The sequence below is a fragment of the Pelodiscus sinensis genome, chromosome 3, assembly GCF_052426305.1.
Source record: "Pelodiscus sinensis isolate ZL-2025 chromosome 3, ASM5242630v1, whole genome shotgun sequence".
Classification (NCBI taxonomy): domain Eukaryota; kingdom Metazoa; phylum Chordata; order Testudines; family Trionychidae; genus Pelodiscus; species Pelodiscus sinensis.
The window spans coordinates 168,774,844-168,799,302 of NC_143054.1; the positions used below are offsets into that span (position 1 = coordinate 168,774,844).

The 24,459-nt window shown below is 39.3% G+C and overlaps 1 protein-coding gene and 1 pseudogene across 3 annotated transcripts in view; both read right to left on the reverse strand.

The window, feature by feature from the left end:
• Positions 1-227: 227 nt before the first annotated feature.
• PPM1B (protein phosphatase, Mg2+/Mn2+ dependent 1B) overlaps positions 228-24,459 on the reverse strand; it is an 87,785-nt gene continuing 63,553 nt past the window's right edge. For 2 of the 3 annotated variants that reach the window (XM_075925420.2, XM_006125463.4), the window contains 3 exons: positions 16,967-17,078; positions 12,753-12,810; positions 3,641-4,073 (listed from right to left, as the gene is read on the reverse strand). In XM_075925420.2, coding sequence (XP_075781535.1) covers positions 3,768-4,073; positions 12,753-12,810; positions 16,967-17,078 — 476 coding nt within the window. In that variant the 3' untranslated portion in view covers positions 3,641-3,767. Of the gene's footprint in view, positions 2,065-3,640; positions 4,074-12,752; positions 12,811-16,966; positions 17,079-24,459 lie in introns of those variants that run through there. The other variant, XM_006125464.5, reaches the window with a different exon arrangement.
• LOC149525185 (uncharacterized) lies at positions 12,817-16,592 on the reverse strand (annotated as a pseudogene).

The following is a 24,459-nucleotide window of genomic DNA, read 5'->3' on the forward strand; positions in this document are numbered from 1 at the left end:
CTAGAATTATGGGTAAATTATACCTCAAGTGAAATGTTGACGGCAGTTACAAGGACAATTTCATCCCACTACTTGTACCATTATGTGCATTACTGAGATGCTTGTTCGGAGATTTATGGTTTTGTATGTCAACAAAGGACCAAACTCTGTGTCTTTTACACAAAAGCAAAGCTAATAAAACTTTGTTTTCTTCATAAATCCCTTCTGCATAAAATAGCAGTGTGTCACACTGTTTTAGCAATCCTTTATTGAAGATAACAAGTTGGTTATGTTCACTGTATTGTATGAAACATCACAATATCATACTGGGAAGGTACTGTCAGTACAGGGTTGGACCAGAGCAGACAGTCTGAACAATAAACCATTTTGCATTCTTCATTCCCTATCTTTTAACAACCCCAAAACCCCAGCAAAGGGACAAATATCTGTTAACATTGTCATTTAGAACAATTTAACTTACAAGGCTAAAATCTAATGAATAAATAAAATATATTGTGGCAATAATCCTCTCTAGAACAAAAAAAAAACAAAACAAAAAACCTAACAAAAAATTAGATACACAATGCATCAAAATGATTGGGAAAGTTGGCCATAGGCACCAGCAAGTAAGTGTGTGTTTTTACAAGACTCAGCATGGGGATAAAGTTACAGAAAAATAGCATGAATTCCATTTCACACAAAACCAGTTGATGACTGTCATTAGCTTAAATTACACACAAGGGCAATTACATCCTCTCTGAAACACAGTTTAAACAAATAGGAAAATGTTTACAAGGCATCCACAGCATGAAAATCATGTACAGATGGATACATTCATTGTCCCCCCCCCCCCCAATAGCTTTTTTTAGATAAATACTTTACTCTCATTTTTAGCATCTACTGGACTCAATACATGCACAACTCAAAAGAATTCAGGAAAAAAAATCTAGGTTATTGCAAAAATAGAATTAAACTAAGAATCTTCAAGTACCTTACATGACAGCCACTCTGTACCATGCCCATTGCTTATAAAATGAAAGGTCATTGAACCCATGAAAATATCTTTAATATTTTCTTAGATTTAAAATAGATAATTTTAACTGTATTTATAGTAATCTCAAAGTGATAAATTTGAGCTTTGAAAACAATGCAAACAATTAAAAATTATATCCATATTACACAAGACCTCTGTCTGTATCTTAAGCTGAAAAATTAGAGGAAACTATAGAAAACCACATGTAGAACAAAAATCACATTGTACATTATATAATAAAGGCAAATTTTTAGCAATTTTAAAAAAACCTGCAGCAGTGAGTGAGATGTCAAAGTAAGTTACATCTAGCCATAAATTAATCAGTTTGGTTTTAATTTTTTTCTTCTAGCAAGAGTTTAAGGATGTGTTGTACACGTGCATAAAATTCTTATTGGTTTTAAATTCCTAAAATCTTCTTCTATTATTGCCAAATACATTTATCATCAAGCAAGCAGTAGGCAACATATCACAATTTGGACACTGTAAGGGAACCTAACAGTATGGTAATACAGATAAAACTGGAAAATTAAAAAAAAAAATGACAAATCTTATAGCATTGCCCAACTGAAATTACTTCCAAGCCACAGAGCTGCAAAAGCCTTCCAACTTGGTAAAGTGAAATAAGTAATGTCTCATACAATTATTTGTACTCTTTCATGCTTATATGTTAAGTTTTGTTGAACCATAATGTATCTTCAGAGTACAACTGTAATCCCATGCACCTCAGGTACATATATTGATCTGCTGAAAGAATCATTTTTTCCTTAGTTTTTAGGGCTAAAAGTTCAACAAAGATGGAGTCAGTATGCCTGAGGCTGGTAAACATACTGTAATACAGGCAATGCTAAGAGTGGCAATATCAGAAAACACAAAAATAAACTAGTGATGGAAAACTCTAATATCTTTTTGCCCATTTCACAAAATGTTCGAAATCCACCAGAATATTTCCCTTGTATTGAAGAAAACAGATTAAGTTTTCCCCCTTTTTTCAGAATCAAAAGCATTTTAGTAGATTTGTAAGGCTACCACGGATCTTCTAGATCTCCAGCACCCTACAGGAAAAGAAGAGGAAAAATATTAATATTCACCAATACAAATAACTACATCCACAATGAACTGGATTTTAACACCACAATAATGTGGAACATGAGCAAGCAAAGAATGAAAGGAATGGCCACATTTTCTACAGTAATTCACACACATGAAAAATTACTTTTTCCATATATTCCTCTGTGCCCAGAATTTCTGGAATTCATCTCTGGAAGCCATGCTGTTTTCTTACAGTGTGTATTAATGAAGTAAGAATAATGCACTACAATGAACAAAAATAAACCCAAACAAAATCGCCCCGTGTATTACTCCATCAACTAACTATTAAAAAAAAATTATAAACTGTGGAATGCTTAGAGATTTGGCAATCCAAATTAGCAAGAGGATAGCACAGGATTTTACTGAGATAGTGAAAAAAAAATTATATCCTGGTTGGACGATAAAAGCTATAATTTTGTGCAAGTGACTCAACAACCGCAACCAAAAATACAATAGAAACTGTGACAAAATATCTTCGTAATTGCTGACAATGGCATACTTTTTATAATGGCATTTCAGAAAACCACTACAGGAAGTTATATTCACAACAACATAGGAATACACTAATGTACTTGAATGTGTGTGCGCGTGCATGTGTGTACACATAACGAAGAGAAATATCAGAAAAAATATTAGGCAGAACATGACCTAATACACAACACCCTGTTTACTTCAATTTTATCGTGTTTAATTTAAAACTATGAAATATTCCTAGACTACAGATTAGAGTTACAATAAAAACTACCAGAATATTTATAGGAATAGCTAGTTTAATAAAGTCACAATACTTATTTGTCTGTTAACAGTAGCTACAAATATTTTCCAACACTTGTCAATATTTCAAATGAAATTCCAAAAATGTTTGAGACAGCATTATATCAACAAAATTACTTAAATAAAGTCCATGTGCATACAGATATTATTCCACATCATATTTTTATTTGGATTTAAAGAAATTTGAGCGTTTTACACTAAACACTAATTCTAAGCACACACTGTTGGATATACATTAAGCTACAATATATGGAATAATGAAGGATACAGTTTTCTAGAAAATAAGATTCACACTGAACAGAGGATACAGTCTAAATTGAGAGAACCATACATTGAGGAAATAATTTTGGCACAATAAATCCTAACATATAAATGAATAATTACTTTTGTAAGTATTATAATATGAAGTTTATACAATTGAAACAAACATGCAATATGTACGATACTGTGCTGTGAAATAATTCACTTCAGCAATATGAACCAAAGGTGTATCTGGATTAAGATGCTAATTAATATATGTGAAGTATTAAAATTCAGCATTCATTAGGAATGCATTTACAAAGAAAAACTGTTTCGTTTCTGTCAAAAATTCCTATCACCGGTGTCTGAGTTTTAAAAAGTAAAACCTTAAAACTACCAACAACCAGTAACGTGGATGCCCTGCTTCCTGCTACACATAATATAAAATATAATTATATTTTGCTTATTAATACAAACTATAGTAAATAGCAAATTTTAAATTACTCAAAAAGGATGACTTTTATAAAAAAAAGTCTGCACATATAAATATAGGTACAAACCAACTTTCTAGAATTGATGCAAAATTGTGCTGATATATGAATACATTAGAACAACTATCAAGCTATCAAATCAACTGTGTGAAACAAAGACATTACACCTGTTTTTCACTCGTCTCATTTGTCCCTGAATCTTCATTAGAGCTCCGTATTTCAGCAAGATGATTCTCAGATTCTTTTTGGGTGTCTTCCACTGTGTCACTGGGTCCAGTATGATTATCAGAAGTAGATGCTGTAGCTGGTTCAGCAGTGCACTCTTCTCCCTGTATTTTAGCTAGCCTGTAACTAGTCAGCATCTCCTCCAGAAGATGGCGGTAGTTGCCCCTATGATTAATTCTCATTTGCCTGAGAGCTTCCACCAATTTCCCCTGTGTTCCACTTTCCTCGGGTTCGCCGGGGTCCTTTTTTTAAGATTCAAGACCCCAAAATCAGTACTTAAACTAGGATATTTTGGAATTATATGCCCCCTTATGTATATATAAAAACACCGTATGTTCTCACATTTATCCTAAAATGAAACTATTTGATCCGTGTTAATTTATTTTAGAATGTACATTTAGGAAAACACCTTGTATTTAAGTTGTCTCTATAATAGTTACAGTATTGACAAACACTTATATCAACTTTATGTGAGGCACAAAGAACACTGTCAAAAAGATGACACTGAATAAATCTGCCGTTAGTTCAAACTGTGTTCTTTGTCCCACAACTGTCTGGCAAAAACTGACTTCACAGGAAACCGAAGAGTGAAGTAGTTAGCAATTTAAATTTACAGTAACCATTGACCCATCAAGTCAATATTTTAAAATGTTACCTACTATTGATTCAGTAGCAATATACGCTCCATGTGTACAGCTTAATTAAAAAATATTAACTGCCAACTAACTATGGATGCTGTAGTACCAGAATTCACCATGATAAGCAATGCAAAACAAAAATACTTTGATACTTGCAATCTAATTTTCTTCATATGCACATGCAACAGATAGAGGGTCAAATTATTGCTAATCAGCATCACAAAAAAGACTGTTTCATAAAAATGCTAATGATCTAGCAATATTTCTTCCCAAGCTGCTCTCAGGCAAATTAATATCCAGAATATCTAGCTAAAGCCAAATCCAACACCTTGAATGTAGGCACCCATCTTGAATACTGGACTAAGATATAGGAAGAAATCCTCCCTCCACCCAAGCTGCAGAAGTGTTGCACACTACTTCAACTCAAGGGGTAAAGGAAACCAAAATAACCCTCGTTAGTTCACAGGTGGGAAAAAATTTGGGGGGGGGGGGGGAAGAGACGTACTGCAAGAATTTGGCAAGTCGTCACAGGCTGCATTTTTCTATTTTATTAATGGATGGGGTGCAGGGTTTCGGATAGAGTTTGAGTGCAGGATGGGATTCTGACTTGCGGCAGGGATATGGGGGCAGGAGAAGATGCCAAGTGCAGGCTCTGGCCAGGAGACACCAAAAGAGGTGGCTCCCGAATGGCAGTACAGCCGTCCACTCAGGCAAGCAGACTGAGTGGCCCCACACCACTCCTGCCAGCTGCTGCTAGCGCATCTCTATGCAGCCCTTGGAGGAAGGGGAGTAGCAGGTCTTCACATGCTGACCATGCCTATAAACACCGCCCTCACAGTTTTATTGGCTCGTTTCCAGCCAATGGGAGCTGTGAGGATGGCGCTGAGGGTGTGGGCAGCATGTGGAAATCCACTGCTCTCTAACCCAATGGGAGCATAGACACATGCCAGCCAGCAACAGCCAACTATTGTGCTTCTGGGAGCAGCGTGGGTGATGCCTGAGCCTGCGTGTCCCGCAGCAAATTTTTCTCCATCCCCAGCCTGGACAATCATGGCAGACTGGAGGAAAATATTTGGAGGGCTGGATATTTTGCTCACGCATGTGTTAGTATATAATTGTGAGTGCTTGTGCAGGGATAAAAAACTGCATAGGTCTGAGCTCAAAACTGGTTATTTTAAGCTTGGAATTAGTGTCAAAACAGTTCTATTGTTTTGAAGGACCAGAAGATATTTTAATTATTGATGCCTCACAAACTGTAATGATAGAAATAAAAGCTAGATATCACTGGAATCTCATGACACAGACTCTGAAGACAAATCATCCTGATTGACATTTATGCTTTCCCTCTGCCTGATTTCCTGATTTTAAAGGCCTCTATTCTAGAGCGCTTTCAGTGCTGAAGCCAACACTGTAAGCTACCTGAAAGCTTGAAATCCTAATCTTTCCAAGGCTAAATTCCAGGGGGTTCATGCAAATACTGGCTACTATCTTTTCTCTAACTTTCAATTCCAGTAATCAGAATAACTTTAAATTGTTGATGCCATTTTCTTTATTTTATAGTACATAAAATGTTAATAACTGATACTCCATTGAGGTTCACTGTTCTGTGAAATTTAACACACTGAGTATCAAGTAGTTGGTGCTGACAGTTCACAATTCTACATTCAAGGGAAGCTGCAATGGTGGAAGCTGTGGAAAAATAGCTATACTGCAACAGCTGTGTTAGCATCACCGCCTAGTATAAATGCAGTGTACAGTGATGGAAGAGGTTTGTTCATTATTGTAGGAATATCACCTACCTAACCGATAAGCCAGGCTGACAGGAGCATTCCTCAACCAATCGAACTACATCTATACCAGGCACATGTAGAGCACTCGTGTGTGAATGTCATACCCCAGAATGCTGCTGGTACATAAATTTAGTGTAGACTCAGCCACAATTAAAGTTAAACACATTGACTTGAGTAAAAGGACAAATATGGTATTTTCAGCTTTTAAATTAAGCCATCATAACTCTTCTCAAGAGTGAAATCAGTAATTGTTTAGCAACATAATCAGATTCATACAACTTCTTAGAATTAATCAGGACTGGGATGGCTAGTGTTAGTTACATAATTCCTTAATTATTCAACTGTTGAAAGCACTTTACATACAACAACTATCATAGAGGAGATGATTATTATTTTTAAGGTTTGTAGAATTTCAAAATATTACATATTCTCTCCCTGCTCATTCCATATATGGAATTTTTTTAAACACACACACACAGCTAATTGATATTAGAGGAGACACAAACACGCACACTTAAAAATGGTGGATTTCATGACTTGTCAGGCTGGGAAAGTTTTTGGCAGACCAATACGAATACTCTGAGGATCAATAAATGCTTCTAAGCATTGTTCCTGCTACAGTGAGCATAAAAACAAATAGCTAAATCAGTATTTGAGTGTGTTTTATGTTAAGCAGCAAAAAGGCAATCATGGTTAAAAAGGCAATCATGGTGAATGTATGTTAGCTTCCTTTTCATAGGAGCTTTATTACTGGAACAGCATAATACAGTTGTAAATCTGTGCAGATTATATAGCATATTTTTCCAGATATGAAAACTACAGCTGTAAGATTTTTTTAAATTATGCATAAATGATTACAAACTAATGATGAGCTCCTTTAATAGCTTAGGATCCTATTAAGCAAAGTGCTTAAGCGTAGGCCTAGCTTAAAAACCACTGGTGCTTAAAACTATGTGCTTAAATGCCTTGCTGAACTGGGGCCCTAGTCAAGTACACAGTGAATGGTATAAAGAACTAAAGAACTGAAAAATACAGAAGAGAGTATTTGAGAACAATCCAACATTTTATTAGTAAAATAACTACTCTATTACATTTTAGCTAGTTGCTAATGATTTTTTCTGGTAGCATGATAACAAAATAATTTTATAAGTTGTTTTGATTTTAAATTTTTCAGGTACAACAGCTTTGAGAATATCAGATGCAAGTTAGCAGAACTACATTATACTATTTATTTTGATTGCACTGATTACGATACAGCATTTGTAGTTCTATTACAGAACATATCTTGTCTTCACCTTCCTATCCACAGGTATCCTTGTATTCAGCAAAAATTACTACAAAGAAGTGCTGAACAGGGGTTCTTTGCAACAAAGCATGGTCCTAAGGGATCCGTGATGAGTCAGAGGTTCCCAGAAATTCCACTCCACACCTGCAATACCCCGCAAAGGGATGTACAAGAATGCAGTGACAACTGCATCTTGGATGCTCCAATATCACCCACAATATAACTATGAAACATTATAGGAAGGATTTCTTCCTCTACAGATCTCTTCTAGTACAGTGTAAGCTTATACAGGCTGTGCATTTTGTGAAGAATTTGCTCCTAAGTTATTATTTAACAGAAATATCTCTGATAAATTAAATAGTTACCCCCCAAAAAAGAAAGTAAACTAGATCTGTGGGAAAAAAAATTGGGCTTGACTACAGTTTAAATAAAAGGCTCTATAATTGTGAGAAATACACAGAAACCTGTGCTTTGAGAAAATATTGATAAAAATGCTTTCTGAAAATTTTTGGTTCATCAGGATCATGTGTCATCAAATGAAGACTACTTTTTACTTAAGCTGTTCACATGGCAGTATACTGTTACAAACCAGTCACTGACAACTCAAAAATTCATACCTTTCACTTAATTTCATCAGTTCAAGTTTTATCCCACACTATATATTTTGTTGACTATACATTAAAATATGCATTGCAAATCATATCTGTATATAATGACTATCAACACAGTACAAATTACATGGAATGTTGATAAATATATTTCGCACTACTAAATTAAGATTTCTGAATGTTGTCATAAGTATGGCGTTTCAAAGATCATTACAGCAATATTGCATATAGAAAAATATTAAACAGATATAAACATTTTTCTTAGTCTTCATAAGAATACAGTACACAAAACTGGGATCAGACTCTCAGCAATGTAAAATCAGTGCAGCTCCAGACTGAGCAAATTAACACTAGCTATGAATCTGTCCCATAATTTTTAATATAAAGCTCTGCTTTTGCTATAACAGGACTTGTACTAGGAGCACTGTGATCAAAGTCCATATTTCATTTTTAAACACACTTTAGAAGCCTTCACCAATTAGGCATGTTGTAGGTATCCAGCCCTTTCCTTTGGTATTTGATTGAATTCAGGTTTGTTGGGGCACTCCAGTTATGCTTTCACAGCATGGAGAATATTTTGCAGGCTGATTTCCTAAAACTTGCTGGAGCATATTAACTAATAATGCAATCACTCCTTATTGTTTTCTTTTCTAAGCATCAAGCTCAAGAAACTGAAGGGAAATCCAATTAGCAAGGAGAGTGAATGTAGCAGTGTCCTAGAACAGTGTTTCTCAAGGACCGGTCCATGGATCAGAGTAGGGATGTTAAATATCGGTTAACTGAATAGTTGCGTAACCTCAAGAATTCTTATCAGTTAGTCGATTATTCTATAGTCCCCAAGGGCAGGGCTGGCAGCCAGTGTGCTCCAGCCTGACTCCTGAGAAGCCCCCTGTCACTCCACACTGCTGCCTCTGTGTCAGAGGGTGCCAGATGGGAGCTGGTCCGCGAGGAGAGCCAGTTTAAAAACCAGCTCCCCTCATGGACCAGCTGCCTATCATGCTATGCTGCTGCCTCTGATACAGAGGCAGCAGCATGTGTTGGCAGCAGTGGGTCTGAGTCATGAGCCAGAACTGAGCTGGGCTGCCTGCCCGACCGGCTCGAATACACTTTAAATGCAGAGCCGCAGCAGGGGTAGGTCCCGGACATGTTTCAAGCCAGGACTGAGCCAGGCTGCTGGCCAGCCTGCTAAAAAATGTACTGGCAAGTGGGGGGATGGGAGAAGGAGGGGAGAGGAATATGTGTAGTCTATAGCATTAACCTATAAGCTTTTCCTTATCAGTTAATCAACTATACTATTACATACCTAGACCAGAGATGGGTACCTGACATCTCCCTGACATGGGTTGACAATTGTCTAATCACTCAAAGGGGTGTAGGCTAAGCCTGGGGCAATGGTGCAAGAAGAAGGTTTAAGGAGCAGGCTCTGAGGGAGTATGGATGTGGGATTCAGTTCTGATTCAGGGCAAAAGATTGGGATGTGGGAAGAACTCTGGCTGGGCAGCACTTACCTCAGTTGGCTCTGGGAAGTGGCTGCCATGTCTGGATTGTAGGCAGGAGCCTCTGCATGCTGCCTGTGCACACCGACACCACCCTTGCAGTTCCCATTGGCTGCAGTTCCTAGCCAATAGGAGCTGTGGGGTCAGCACTTGGAGCAGGGGCAGCACACAGAGACTTCCTGGATACCCATGCACCTATGAGACAAAGGGATGTGCTGGTCTCATTCGGGAGCCGTTTAGAGACAGGATAGGTAAGGTGCAATGTTCCCTCTATTTTTTCCATTCATGTACAGAATAAATTTTGCAATGCGCACTGAGGATTGTGTGGATATGCACCACTACTAGAATTGCATGCTGCTGGCTGTGGGAACTTAACTAGGAGGTATCTGAATATGTCCTGGGTGGTTGCCCAAGCACACAGCTTACAGGGAACACTGGTAGGGAGTCTGCCTTAGCCTCACTGCTGCTTTAGTGCTGACTAGACTTTTAGCAGGTGGATTGGTTTCAGTAGCCACTGGGAGATGGATTCTGATTCTGGGATCCTCTTAGACAATCTTGGGTTGGCAATCTTCTCCTGACATAGTTTAAGAAGGCAGCACATCAGTCCCTGGTATCACAAAGGTTGCAAAATACTGACCGAGACTGTCAGGTTTAGCACAGCAAATGAAGTACTAGACTCTGCACCTCGTAATGAAAAAGAAGGTACCTTTCATTTGCTGTTGCCCAATGGCAGCACTGAATTTCCTCCTCCAAGTCATATCATACCAGACAGAGAAGGGAAATAATGCTATTGCCAGAAAAAGGAGATATTCCTATCAAAGGCTCAAAGCTGAAGTGACTTCTTGGGACTATCAGGCATCCTTTAACACTCAAAGATTACAGATTTCCCTTAAAACAGGGATTTTATTCAATTCTAGCAGGAAAAACATTTACATAGCCCCAAAAAAGTACATTGTACTGTACTGCTCATATATTTGAATACTCTGTTATGCAAAAAGTAACATTTAATATTAATGCTGCCCTCCTTTATTTTCACTATCCCTACTATATCCACACTTGTGTTAAAAACCCCGCAGTTTAATAAAATACAAATAGGTAATATTTAAATACTAATAAGACTGGCCCATGACTCAGACTGGCAATTCATGAGTAGCTGAGAGAATGCTTAACATACTTGTATACGTCGGTTTTTGTCTGTGGAGCTACACACATTTTAAATAAATTTGGCCCTTTGCATTTTCCTTTAGAAGTCTTGCTCTATCAAAAATATGCTACAGCAACGCCAGGTATAATAATCATCTGACAGAGGAGATGGACTTATTCTTTTCATTGTAAATGTTCTGAATTGGGTGTGTTAATTAATCCTAAATAGCTTTGGTTTTGCAAGTGGGGAAAAAGACATTAAAGAGGAGAAAAAATGTATTGTTCCAACTGTTAGGAGATATGGTGGGTTGCACAGAGAGTTACTTGAAAGAATTAGGAAACAAACAGATGTTTGAGCATATGAAGACAGCCGACAGCCTTGGGAGTAAACTGCATTATTTTTGGGAGGAACTGAGGCACAGTTCAAAGGGATTATAGATATAAAAATTAGCTCTAACCTTTTGATTCAAGACAAAAAGAATAATATAAACTAAACATTTTAATTTTTAAAAAGTCAGATGGGACAATGAAGCCATTAGCTATTTATTTCTATTGTGATAGCATACAAAGACCCCAATCAGAGTCAAGCCTGTGCTAGGCTCTATATAGAGACATGGAAAGACATTCCTACCCTGAAGAGCTTGCACTATAAGGCCACGTCTACTTAGAAAGTTTTCTAGCAATTTTATTGTTGGCATAACAGTTACCACCACTGCATTTGTGTCACACTCTTAACACAACGTATCAAGCTAACAGCCAACAGAAGGAAGATAGATGGAGGGAAACAAGGACAGTAACAGTAATATCATGTAGTTATACAGAGGCAAGTTATATGCACAAGTAGATTCAGAAAAATTTCCAACTGGTTAAATAAAATTTTATATCCCTAACCATTGTTGCCTCACCACAGCCTTCACTTGTGGACTCAATTTTTAAAGCATCTCAGCATGTCTGATTGCTGGGGACCATTTAAAGCACTGGATAGCAGCTTTACAGAATAGTTCAGGGATGGACCACCCTGGGTGAGAGGCGACATTTTGCTAAGCAATAAGAAATGATCTGTCTTTTATCAGTTTCTATCTAAACAAGTCTAAAAAAAACAATGTTAGTCTCCTAGACATTAAGTCTCTATACCAATCTGTCACTATGGAGTTGATTGACATGGAATGAGTGTTACAATTACTTAGCAAAACAGATGTTAAAGTATAATTTCATATTTATTTCTTACTAAATCCAGTAATTTAAGCATTTACAAAAACCCATTATATTTCATAGGGTTATAGGGTTTTTTCTCTAATTGAATGTTTAAAGGATATGAAAGCTCAATTGTCCAGGAGTTAAACAGGCAGTGAAAATAATTCATTTAAAATTAAATCAGGAATGAACCAACAACTTCTTACTTTCATTCAAGTGTAAATTATAAGGGTTCTAGGCTACTTCACAAACGATCTTCAAAACTGAAATTGTCTAATCTTCATTAAAATAATCTGTGTAACATACTAAAAAAATTTATAGCCAGTATCACTACCATGACCCTTTTCACTCAGTGCACACACAACAACATTTTTTACATGAACATGGTTCTTAGAAGGACCCAGAATTGATGCTAGGTTTTCAACTATAGGACACCTAACAAAATTACATCTCATTACTTACTTCAAAAGCACAGTGAATTTAAACTACCACCTCCTCTTAAAGTGCGGCTCCATTGTCTTCAGTGAAAAGCAGAAGCAGTCATTTATATTAAAAATTAAGTCTTCAGAATTGGGAATCAAACACACCTATCCATCCCTTTAACAATAAAATTCTTCAACAGTAATGTAACAAAATATATACTGACTATTTAAACACATGCGCATTTAACTACAGAATATTTAAATGGTGATCTGCACACCACCTGCATTTAAATATTATGGTTTCCTCGTTATTAATGTATTCTAAGTCCCCAAAGTCAAACTTACCCCATCATTCTCTCTGTGTGGATTCAGCCTGTTATATACAGCTTCTATAATATTACGCCTAAAAATGAAAAAGAAACCTTAATACAGCAGAGAAATGTCTTACAAATTTGAACACTCTACAACATAAATGAAGAGAGATTTCATGACTAGACCTGTTTGTCTTCCCTGAATTTAAAAGTTTAGTTAATGGTAATGAAGCATTTTTCAAGGCTTAGATTTGTATTCAAACCACATTTTCTTCTTCTGAATTACTGCTTCCCAGCCACTGCCTATATGTCAGGTTTTTATCCTGCTACATCTTCAGAGTTGTTTGCACATTTCAGAAATTCCCACTATGTACATGCAAAATGCCGCAAGTTTAATTATAGTAGTTCTGGAATAAATCCATACCTTCATCTTAGCCCTAATACTCTAAGAATTATTAAGGTGATCTTACCATAAACTGTGAAATGTGAAAATATATATTTTTTAAATTATATTTTGAGACTTATGCTGGAAAATTATGCTATATACAGGAATCCAATGTAGAAGATTTTAAACAATTCTATACCTTGGTTTAATAATGCCTTAAGAAATAAGAACAAAAGTTCACTAAAATTCTCTAGAATTTTGAGCTTGTAGTACCAGTCTCTCACACGCACAATCATTAGCAAAAAACCTGGTGCCCTATCAAAAGGCTTACCTCAAACTTTCCTAAAATGTCACTTTACAAAACATTTCACAATTTTAATACTGAAGTGCTTTCTACCTTTTGATCTTTTCAGGCTGACACATTAAGCAAAACGAGTTCATTTTTTCTTCAAAGAGGCAACTAGGCTGACACTGACCTGAGTACCCACTGAGCCCTGAAGCCAAAGATTCACAGCAACATAAAAATGGCCAGTTTTCTATGCTATCATTTTCCTTAGTTAGTGAACAAATATAAAGAGCTAAAGCCATGATCAACTGGCAGATGTAAAGTGCTGGCAGTTACATCATTGCTCACAGAGCACAGCAGTGAAACGCTGTTGGGTGTCTGCACTGTCAGCCACCAGTGCTGTAGCGTGATCCCATTTATGGCATATACAACTGCTTTTGGAGCGGTGAACTCTAGGCAGCTATCCCACAAAGCATCTCTTCCTCTTCTGCCGTATAGGTTTGCAGGAAGATGAAACAGAGGCACAGATCTTCCAGGGTTCTGTCCCAATGCCCTGTCATGCATCACTTTGCATCCCAGCAATTCCCCGTGCTTCTTTTTGGCAATATCTTTCAACTGCTTCTGTACTGCTCCCTCTGCCTCCTCGGTCTGCGGGAATGAATGCCCAGCTGTTAACAAAAACGTCGATAGGTCTCACTAATACATCACAAATGGCAGTTGGATTATTCCTGAAGCTGCAAAGTAACGATGAGGAATTGGTATATAGTACATACCACACAAGATTTCTTGTGGCATACATGGAGGTGCTGTCTATAGTGGAATTCTGCTTTTGGTCTTGGGAAACAAGCACTGAATCGTGGGATGCAAGCCTGGGATGAAAAGCAATGGCTGCAGAATTTTTGAGAAAGTCGCGTTCATGGAACTGTGCGCTGAGTTGGGTCCTATCCTGCGGGGCAAGGACACATGAATGAGAGCTACCCTGCCCTTCACTCAGTCGCCAATCAGTTTGGAGTTGGAAAGTCAATGGTTGGAATCGTGCTGCTGGAAGTGTGCAAGTCCATCAATCACATCCTGCTCCAAAAGAGCATGACTTGAAGTAGAAGGTTTTGCACAGACGGGCTTCCCAAACTGCAGTGGGGTGATGGCATACACATTCCAATTCTGGCATCACACCATCTAGCCTCTGAGTACATTCACTACAAGGGGTATTTCTCCATGGTTCTGCAAGCCCTTGTAGATCAGCATGGGGGTTTTGTGAACATTAACACTGGCTAGCATCTTTTGGAACATGGGCCTGTTTAGGAAGCTGCAAGAGGGCTTTCTTCCCAGACCAATGGTGGCCAAATTGCATTGGCAGTGACAGAGGGGTATATGGAAAATGGTTTGGGGATGCCAGCTGTGGGGAGGGAGGAGAGGAGGGACTGGTTGCGCAGTTGTTCTGTCTGCAGCGCTAGCAACACCTGCAACATGTTTGCTTGGTGCTCTAAATGTTTACAAGCTGCTCCATGTTCTCCTTACACTCCCTCTTTTCTTTCAATTCTTTCTATTTGGCAACAGCATGACTCCAGAAAAATGCAAAAATTCCTCTCGAATCCTGTGGGGGTACATTCTGGCTTTTTTGAGCTTCTCCATAGGCGTTACCACTTCAGATCCACATGCAAAGGTCAGCTGCACATTTGCAACATGTTACAGAGGATCCATTGTTGACACTAGATACAGCATTGCCCTGACCCCTTTTAAACACTTGCACTATTCACACACTTAGCACTGACTGACTGTGGGGTTCTTGTGTGTGCTCGCTCTGGAACAATGATGGAAGGAACCCCACAATGGTGAGTTTATCATCAGGGATGGGGAATGCCTTGGTGCAGTGGGGCCAGGATTCTCATTTGTACCAGAGAGCAGAGGTGTCCATTCATGTAGAGCCATACTGTACCCTGAACAGGTGTGATTCATTTCCACAGGCTGTTCTCATCCTGGAAAAAATTTCACTCCTTACAGTAAGAAAGGAAGCAAAAGAGGGTCTTTTGCTCAACTGTGGGTTCTGTCCTGGACCATATACAGCTTGTCTTTGTGCAATGATGGTAGCCCACGATCCCCCGCTGATGGAACATTGCAACGTAATGTCAGCCTTTAGGGAACGATGAGTGCAATAGTATTTCCACTAAACGTGCACAGACACCTGGTCTAGCAGCTGCATGGCATTTACGATGGGATCCATGAGGCAGATTACCATGAAGTAAGAGATTGCATCAATCCCTTGCTCAGTGTCTGAGGAGCCCTGTGCTGGTAGCAGCTACAGAACAAAGCCTTCTTCCTGTAACTCTCCCATTCCTGCAACTTGCTTGAATGTTTCCAGGGACTCAACTCACCAGGCACATCATCTGCGCCTCGGAGGGCTGCAACTGGTTTGCCTCATTAGGGGTATAAAACGGGTCCTGACTACAAGATTCTATGGATGCAAAGTCTTCCTCTGGCTGTGGGTGCCCCTCAGCACACTTGTCCATGATTTCCTCCTCCTATCTCAGTCCACTGTTGGATGGCCCTTCAGTCCCTGAAATATCCATAGGGGTCTTCAGAGTGGAGGTAGGTCACCTCCAACTATATCATCCAGCTCTTTGTAGAACCATCAAGGCACGGGCACAGCATAGGAGCAGCAGTTTGCTTCCCACACCTTGTGGTAGGCATTTATCAGTTCCTTCACCTTGACCCTGCACTGCAGTGTGTTCCAGTCATGGCCCCTTTCAGTCATGCATCTTGAGATCTGCCTGTAGCAATCATAATTCTTCAGGCTGGAGTGCAGCTGGAACTAGACTGCCTCCTCTCCCCAGACACTAATGATGTCCAAAACCTTGGCACGGCTCCAGGAAGAGATCTCCTGATGCAAGCATGGCCAACTGGAAAGATGCACTGAGAACACACCACGGATTGCTGAGCAAACAAGAGAACTTTCAAATTTGAAAAAGAACACAAAGAGGGGGGTCTGAGGTTTGGTCACCTGAGAACAGGGCAGTAAAGGGGGATCAAACAGATGTCCAGAGAGGCAGACATCGTGAGAAGAGTGCCAGAGGCCAGTCACAATGCAGTACTACACCAGAGTGTCCCCACGGGGACCTCATCACTGTATCCAAACAACAGAAAGCTGTATGCTTCTCGCCGAAGTGGTTTACCTTGAGTGCAGTAACTACAGAGCTACTGTGCATTACGTGCCTTGCCAGTGTGGACACCTCAAAATTTACAGCACTGGGGATTGACTTACTTTACAGTAACTTGCCAGTGTGGACTTGGCCTAAAAAGCCAAATTTTATACCTTTAAGTGCAATTGTATGGGATTGTAAGCCAATAGCCAAATCTCAAAATACAGTCTATTTTCCCCATTAGAGATGGAGTGGGAAGCCGGTAGTGACAAAATAGAAATTATTGCAGGTATTTGCCATAATGCAAACACAGGATTAGTTTAACTTAAAGTTTGTATATCTCCTCTACTAAAGATAGGCAAGTCTTTAGTTAATGAAGAAACATGTAGTTCGATTTGTATTCAAAATTATAATTTCTAAAAGCCATGAATTATACTTACTTGCCCGGTAGACCACCCCCAGGTGGCAAATTTGGGATATTCTCAGCGGATAAAATGCGCATTACATGAGCAAGATCAGGCATTCCTTCTTCACCCGACTTCTCCATAATTTCTGATTTAAAACAAAAAAAGTCCTAATTATTAGCTAAAAATGAATCAACTGCAAACAATAAAATAAAATAAAATCTACTATTTTAGCATGGAAAAAGATATTTTAAAATAAAAAAATTTACTTCCCCATTATACAAAAGCAATACTTTTTTGTATGATGGTAGCTATACTCGGTCTGTGTTGAGGCTGGTTGTGGAAGGTGCTCTGAACACAATACTTTTCCAAAATAACTGGATACACTTTCCTAAAACATCTGGCAATCTGAAAATTTTGAATTGCTGTAGAGGCATGCTGCGTTACATAACTACTTTTCAGAACATAGAGCATTTTTGGTTTTCCTGTTAATTTACCTTAAAGACTGCTCATTGAAAAAGTCAGAGCTGCTACAAGTCAAGCTCACACCACTTGCATTTATTATTAGGTACATACAAATTACCATAAACAAAACATTGGTAGAATAAATGCCCCTTGTGGATGGGACAGATAGGATATATTATTCCTTCTTTTGCATCTGACTAGGGTTAAGACTTGTTGTAATAAAGCAGAGAAGTATCCTAGATGTAAACCATATCAGAGGGATAGCCATGTTAGTTTAACTTTAATAATGAGTATAAATAAAAGTATCATGAGCTGTCGTGGACAAAACCCACTGCATCTCATCTCACCTGAAGTAGTAGGCTTTGCCCACAAAAGCTCATGTGAGCGATGGGGCGTGTGGGAGAGAGAGAGTGTGTATATATGTGTACGTCTCTAAGGTGCCACAGGACTACTACTACTTTTTAGATGTAAATAGGTCAGTCATTTTTAGGGCAGATCCAGAAAGCCTTGTCATCTATTAACAGATTGTTTTGTGTATGTATCAAGCAGATCTTTGTGAAAGAGAAGTTCTTTTATAAGATTACTCTTTTAAAAGCTTTGCTATTAAGAGGATAGCTTGTTTATCAAGGCAAATTGGGATAACTCTCCCTCTAGATTTTATGCAAAGTATGCTGTCCAGTTGGTGGATAATTTGCACTCTGTACATAACTACAAGAAATTCATAAACATTCAGTGCTCTGGTACAGGAAAGAACAGCTTCTCTTCAGACTTATTTAGTTTGAAGGAATTCCTTTTGGAGTATACCTATATTATCTGTCTCTTAAGCAATAATCTAGTACACTGGGCTTTGCCTCAATTAATGTGGAGAAGAAAACTGCTGACCAGAAACTGGGCTTTATTGGTGTGAAGGGAGCAACAGCAGGAGGAAGTAAAGAAAGACATTCAAAGTAATTAGATGAGAATTCAAGGTGCTAGCTTAACTGTTTGAGGCAGCAAAACTGGCATTTAGATTCTAGCCCTGGGTTATAAAAAGACCCATAGTGGTACCTAGAAAAGAGAAATTCATATGTACTTCTCTAGGATGGTAATGTGCTCTGACTGACAGGGACACTTCAAGGGAACAGAGAACAGAAAAGTATGGAAACAGTATGAAAAAAAGAGCACACATAAAAATGCTCTTGGATTCCGGTTTGCCCACTTAATATCTGAAAAAATAGGAATAGCTCACTTACCTGAGGAATTTTAGGAACACAGACATTTTAATTTGTGGAATGATATCCAATTAAATAAACTGTGTATAAAATGTTAGCAGAACATATTGAGCAAGGAGACTGGGATTGGAAGGAGAAAACTGAAGACAAAAAGGAGGAGCCAGAAGAAAGAAAGAGACAGGAGTGATCCAAGGATAGATTAGGTCATGCAAAGAGTCTGTGCCCATTAGAGAAAACCTACCTCCAGCATGGGCATGGACAGAGCCATTCACAGGGTGTTTTTGGGCAGTTGCACCAGGCCCCATGCTTTGGAGGATAAGATGCTGGCTGCCTCAATCATCTTATTGGCAGGGTCCAGGGGCAGCACAGAGAATTATCAGAAAGGGAATGGAGGGGTGGGAGGAGGCTGGAGCAGGGCCTCAGCCCACACTTACCACAGCAGCTGGAGCAACCCAGCATCCCTCTCCACTCCACCCTGATGTCAACTCCTGACTGACTGTGCTTTACTTCCTACCACCATGGTGATGCGGACTGCAGCAGGCCAGGAGATAGGAAGCAGGGCAGAACAGAGCAGGTTGCTGAGTTGCTCCAGCTCCCACCACTGTGGGGAGTGCGGAGGACCCCTGCTGCCATCCTGTGCAAGGCTCCTTAGTAAGCCCCCAACTCACATCGCTCAGGGGATGGGGCTTTGGCAAAGGGGTGCAACGGAGGCAGGAGGGGAGGTTCAGAGATGGGACTTGGGAGAAACAGTAGAGCAGATGTGGGTCCTATAATGGGAGGCTTCACAGGTCCCGTATCTGGGTTATTGGAGGGGGGTTGGATTTGTCCTGGGCCCCACACGCCCCTAAGGCTAGCCCTAAGCATGGAACAAAGAAGTTACTCACTTGTGCATAACAATGGTTCTTTGGGATATGTTCCCCTGTGGGTGTGCCACTTTAGGTGCTGATGCACTCTTGCACTGGCAATCAGAGGTTTTTCTGTAGCAGTGCCCTGCAACACAGAGCATGCGTAGAAGGCATCTCGTGGTCCATTGGCACCCTCTGACTGTGCACATGATGCAGTTCCCTCTGTTCTTCTCTGCTGGGACAATCTATATATGGCCTCCAAAGTAGGGGAGGATAGCCAAGCATACATCTCGAAGAACAACTGTTAATGTACAAGGTGAGTAACTACCCTCTTCTTCAAGTACTGTCCCTGTGGGAGGCTCCACTTTAGGTGTCTGTAGAGCAGTGTCCATCCTGAGGTAATGGGATTTGGAACAGTGCCCAGGACAGAGGGGAGAGGACAGCCAGTCCTACTATAGCCATATGAATTGGTCCATTTGTACAGATAAGTCTTTTAGTTGTGGGGCTATTGCTATTTATAAATATTTGTTTTACTCTGAGCAGGTCTCTTTAGCATGATGGAGCCCTGGAGCAACCAGGTTTTGAGATGAAGAGTTGTTGGATTCAGATATACTTGCAATAAAAGATCCAGGCGGTGTGATAGCAAGCGCAGATTTCAAGGTGCCAGTCGCTTGAGGTAAGGGAACCAAGTCAGTTTGGGCCACATTGGTACTACAAACATGACGTATGCTTGGTCTTTGCATATATTTTGAATTACTCAAGGTAAGAGTTTATGTTGATTCTCCGGCATTTCCTGTAGGTCAAATTCCTGCAGCATGGCCACTCTTTTGAAAAGCCCAAGCTCCCAGGGATGTTTTCTTTGACTGGGTGATTAATATTAGAAAGAGAACCTGTTCTCCTGTATCTAGTTCGCTGTACAAGAGTGCTGGTACTAGAGTCAGAGGCAGCAGTTCTGATCTACTATTAGGAGAACAGCCAGTGCTGAAAAGCAGTGATTGCAGCACTAAGTAGACTTCTCATGTTGGAGGAATTGTATTGGTGCTGAAGGCCGCTTCATTGTGGTCCACTTCAGTGCCACGTTAGCCTTTCTGGGTGATTTCTGTGTTGATGCTACAATCTGTGCCACCATCAGTGCTGGTGGGAGCTGCACACTGGAACAAGCTGGCTTTGGTGCTGGGTCTGAGGTTTGTGTTGGCGGTGCCATTGTAGAGACTTGGTCTCACTTCAGAGTGTCCGCCAGGTTCTGCACAACTAGCATCTGTGCCGATACATAAGGTGCCTGTCTTGTCAGCAGTGCTGATTCTGGTCGAATTCAGCACCGTAGGCAAGCTCTCAAGCACCGCAGGCAAGAATCCTGGTCAGACAAGAAGGAGGCCTGCTTCCTCACATTCGTGGAAGTCTGAGCCTTGTCTTTGGTACCTGTTTTCTGGTGACTGGAAGAGTCCTCTCCTGAAGGCTGAAGAGATTTCTCCAGTAGTATCATTTTTAGGCACAGATCTCTGTTGTGCCTGGCTCTGGCCTGTAAGTTGGAGCAATGAGAGCACTTTAGTGAAACACTGCTCTCTCCCAGATATTTGATACAACAGGAATGTATGTATTCTTGCCAGCAAATTAAAGAAATATGGATTGGATAAATGGACTATACGGTGGATAGAAAGCTAGCAAGATTATCGGGCTTATCAGGTAGGGATCAACAGCTCGATGTCTGGTTGGGGTGGTATCAAGTTGAGTGCCCCAAGGATTGGTTCTGGGGCCAGTTTTGTTCAACATCCTTATTAATGACCTACATGAGGGGATAGATTGCTTCCTCAGCAAGTTCGTGGATGACACTAAGCTAGGAGAAGAGCTAGATACACTGTAGAATAGGGACAAGATCCAGAGTAACTTAGACAAATTGGAAGATTGAACCAAAAGAAAACTGATGAGGTTTAACAAAGACAAGTGCAGAGTCCTGCACCTGGGACGGAAGAATCTCAAGCACTGCTAGATGCTGAGGACCAACTGGCTAAGCAGTAGTACTGAAAAAAGGATCTAGGGATTACAATGGATGAAAAGCAGGATACCATTCAGGAGTGTGCTTTTGTCACCAAGAAGGCGCAAACATATTGGGGTGCATGAGTAGGAACGCTGCCAGCAAATCTAGGGAAGTGATTATTCCTCTTTATTTGGCACTGGTGAGGCCACATCTGGAGTACTGCATCCATCTCTGGGGCCCCCATTACAGAAAGGATGTAGACGCATTGAAGAAAGTCCCGCAGAGAGCAACAAAAATGATTAAGGGGCTGGAGCACATGCCTTACGAGGAGAGGCTGAGGGAATTTGAGCATATTTAGTCTACAGAACAGAGGGGGATTTGATAGCAGCCTTCAACAACCTGAAAGTAGTCCCAAAGAAGATGGAGAGAGATTGTTCTCAGCGGTGATAGATGACAGAGCGAGGAGTAATGATCTCAAGTTGCAGTGGGGCAGGTCTAGGTTGGATATTAGGGGGGGAAAAAAAGCTAGGAGGGTGGTTAAGAACTGGAATGGTTACCTAGGGATGTGGTGGAATCTCTATCCGTGGAGGTTTTCCAGTCCTGGCTTGACAAATCTTTGGCTGGGATGATTTAGTTAGGATTTGTCCTGCTTTTGGCAGGGGGTTGAACTCGTTGACTTCCTGAGGTCTCTTCCAACCCTATGATTCTATACATCAGAGATGGGTATTGGGTCTTTACAAGTGTCACACTTCTTGAACCCCAGAGACCCAGGTATGGTAGCTAATACTCCAACAGAAAAAGACAGAAAGAAGGGAAGGGTGAGGTACAATGGACAGAAATGGCTGAACAAAAAATTGTTTGTCTTTAAGAAAACCGGTTAAGTTGAAACTGAGGTTAAGGGAATTTAAATATTCTGAAGTCTCTATTCATGTTTTTATGTAAAAGAAAAAGTGACAGAGGAGCTCTGTCTGTTGCAAAGGACAGTATGTGTACATCAAAAGGGAACAAATACTAATGAAGTGAAAGCAAATGGACTATAGATGTAAAATAAATTAGAATATATTTGAGGAAAGAACACATTTCCACTCAAGAAGGAAATAAAAAGTCATGACTAGCTGCCAACATTTTGTACAACAGCCATTTTACTTTCTAATACACTTTGCACTGCCTTTGAAATTAGGCCAAGAGAAAAAGCTATTTTTTCTGATTAGTTGGAGGATACAAACCTTACTGATTAAGTTCCTCATGAAATTAACAATCTACTGCTTCTCTCCCTGCTACTGACCTGAATAATTAAATCCACAATATTTAATGAGAGACATATTCTCCTTTCAATTAAGTCAACTTAGTGCTGGAAAATCTAAGAAAGATTTTAAAAATAAATCAGAACATAGGTATTACTTTTACTACATGTTAGCCTATAATATGGTTATGATCTTGTGGTTGTTAACAACTAAGTTCGCTCTGTGAATAAAGTAACAACATATAGTTCTGAAGTAGGAGTACCTGATTAATCACCCATGTTTTAGTTAAACTTATATAAGGTAATGTTACAGCAACATTCTCATTTTAAGAGTGAACTGCAAAAAAATGGCATCTTAATAGTAAGGTTTTTGTTGCTGATTACGTTGTTTTGTTTTCTTATTCAAAGTAAGAACCTTTATATTCCTGCAGACCCAACCTGGTTAATGCTGAGTAAGTTGGACTCTACTCTGTCTCATACATCTACTCATTTACTTACTAGGATAAAACCATTTAAACCTATGCAACCTAAGAAAGACAATTATGTGAAACAAAAAAACAGCTATACTATTTTTAAAAATGTTTTAAAATGAAGCCTACAATTTTGGCCAAAAAGATGTAGGTGTTCTTTAAATCTAGACTGTATATGCAATCAATTATGAAAGAAAATATTTGTTTTTATTTAAATAAAAAATACATTTATACAAGGCTCTGGGTACCCTAACGCATAATTAATACTACAACAAATCATCACCAACAGTAAAATAAACAAACATTCAAAACATCGGTCCTGCTTTGGGCAGGAGGTTGAACTCAATGATTTCCTGAGGCCTATTCCAACCCTATGATTCTATGGTTCTATGAAAAGAAAATTTGGTCTGCCAACCACCTACAAAAACAACTCAATTCCAACCCATTGTTATCCTAGAAAGTATACATCAAGCTCTCTTCAAAAACCTTATCAAATATATTGCTTTCTATATGCCCCCAAAAAATCATAAAATACAGGACATTTTAGACTATAAGGAGTAAGTTCCTGATTCTTGTAGTACTCTCAGAAAATGCCCTCCCAATATTTTTTGTAACTGTGGGACTCTGCTAACCATAGCTGCAGCACTAAGGAGTAGAGAAAGAGATGATGTGTCAAACAGTTAAGACCTAAGACATTACTGCATAAATTCAATGGTTAAGGCCTTTGCTTCATGTATCACAAGCACAATAAAAGTTTCTTCATATCATAGAAAATATTAGTAAATGACCACAAAACATATATACTTATCAAGCCAACATTCAACTACCAGAATAGGATATGAACTTAAAAAAAACCTAGATACTAAATTATTCACAGAAATTTTCTATTTAGAAGAAACCCTCCCTTTCTTTAATTAAACAAAATAATTACCTTGCTCACACCACAATGCAGCTCTCCAAATAACTAACTCAGTGTACTAAATACAATTGAGTCAGGTCTCAGTTCTCCTCCTTTTGGGCCCCACATGTAACTTTTCTTAAAAACACTGTATTATTTCTAGCTACGCCCTCTGAATAATCTGTCAGATGCATACCATTTATTTGCCAAGACTGCTTAGTTTGTTTTGTAAATTAACCACTTACAGAACATCCATAAAAATGGAGAAACTAAAATATTTGAGATAGTTAGCCACGTTCACTGTTGGATAAATGAATTATTGACCTTGATCCATGGAGTTCAGCTTTACAAATACACATTAGAACTATGCATAGTTTGTGACTTTGAAAATGGTAGAACATGGTAGGTGTCATGATACAGAA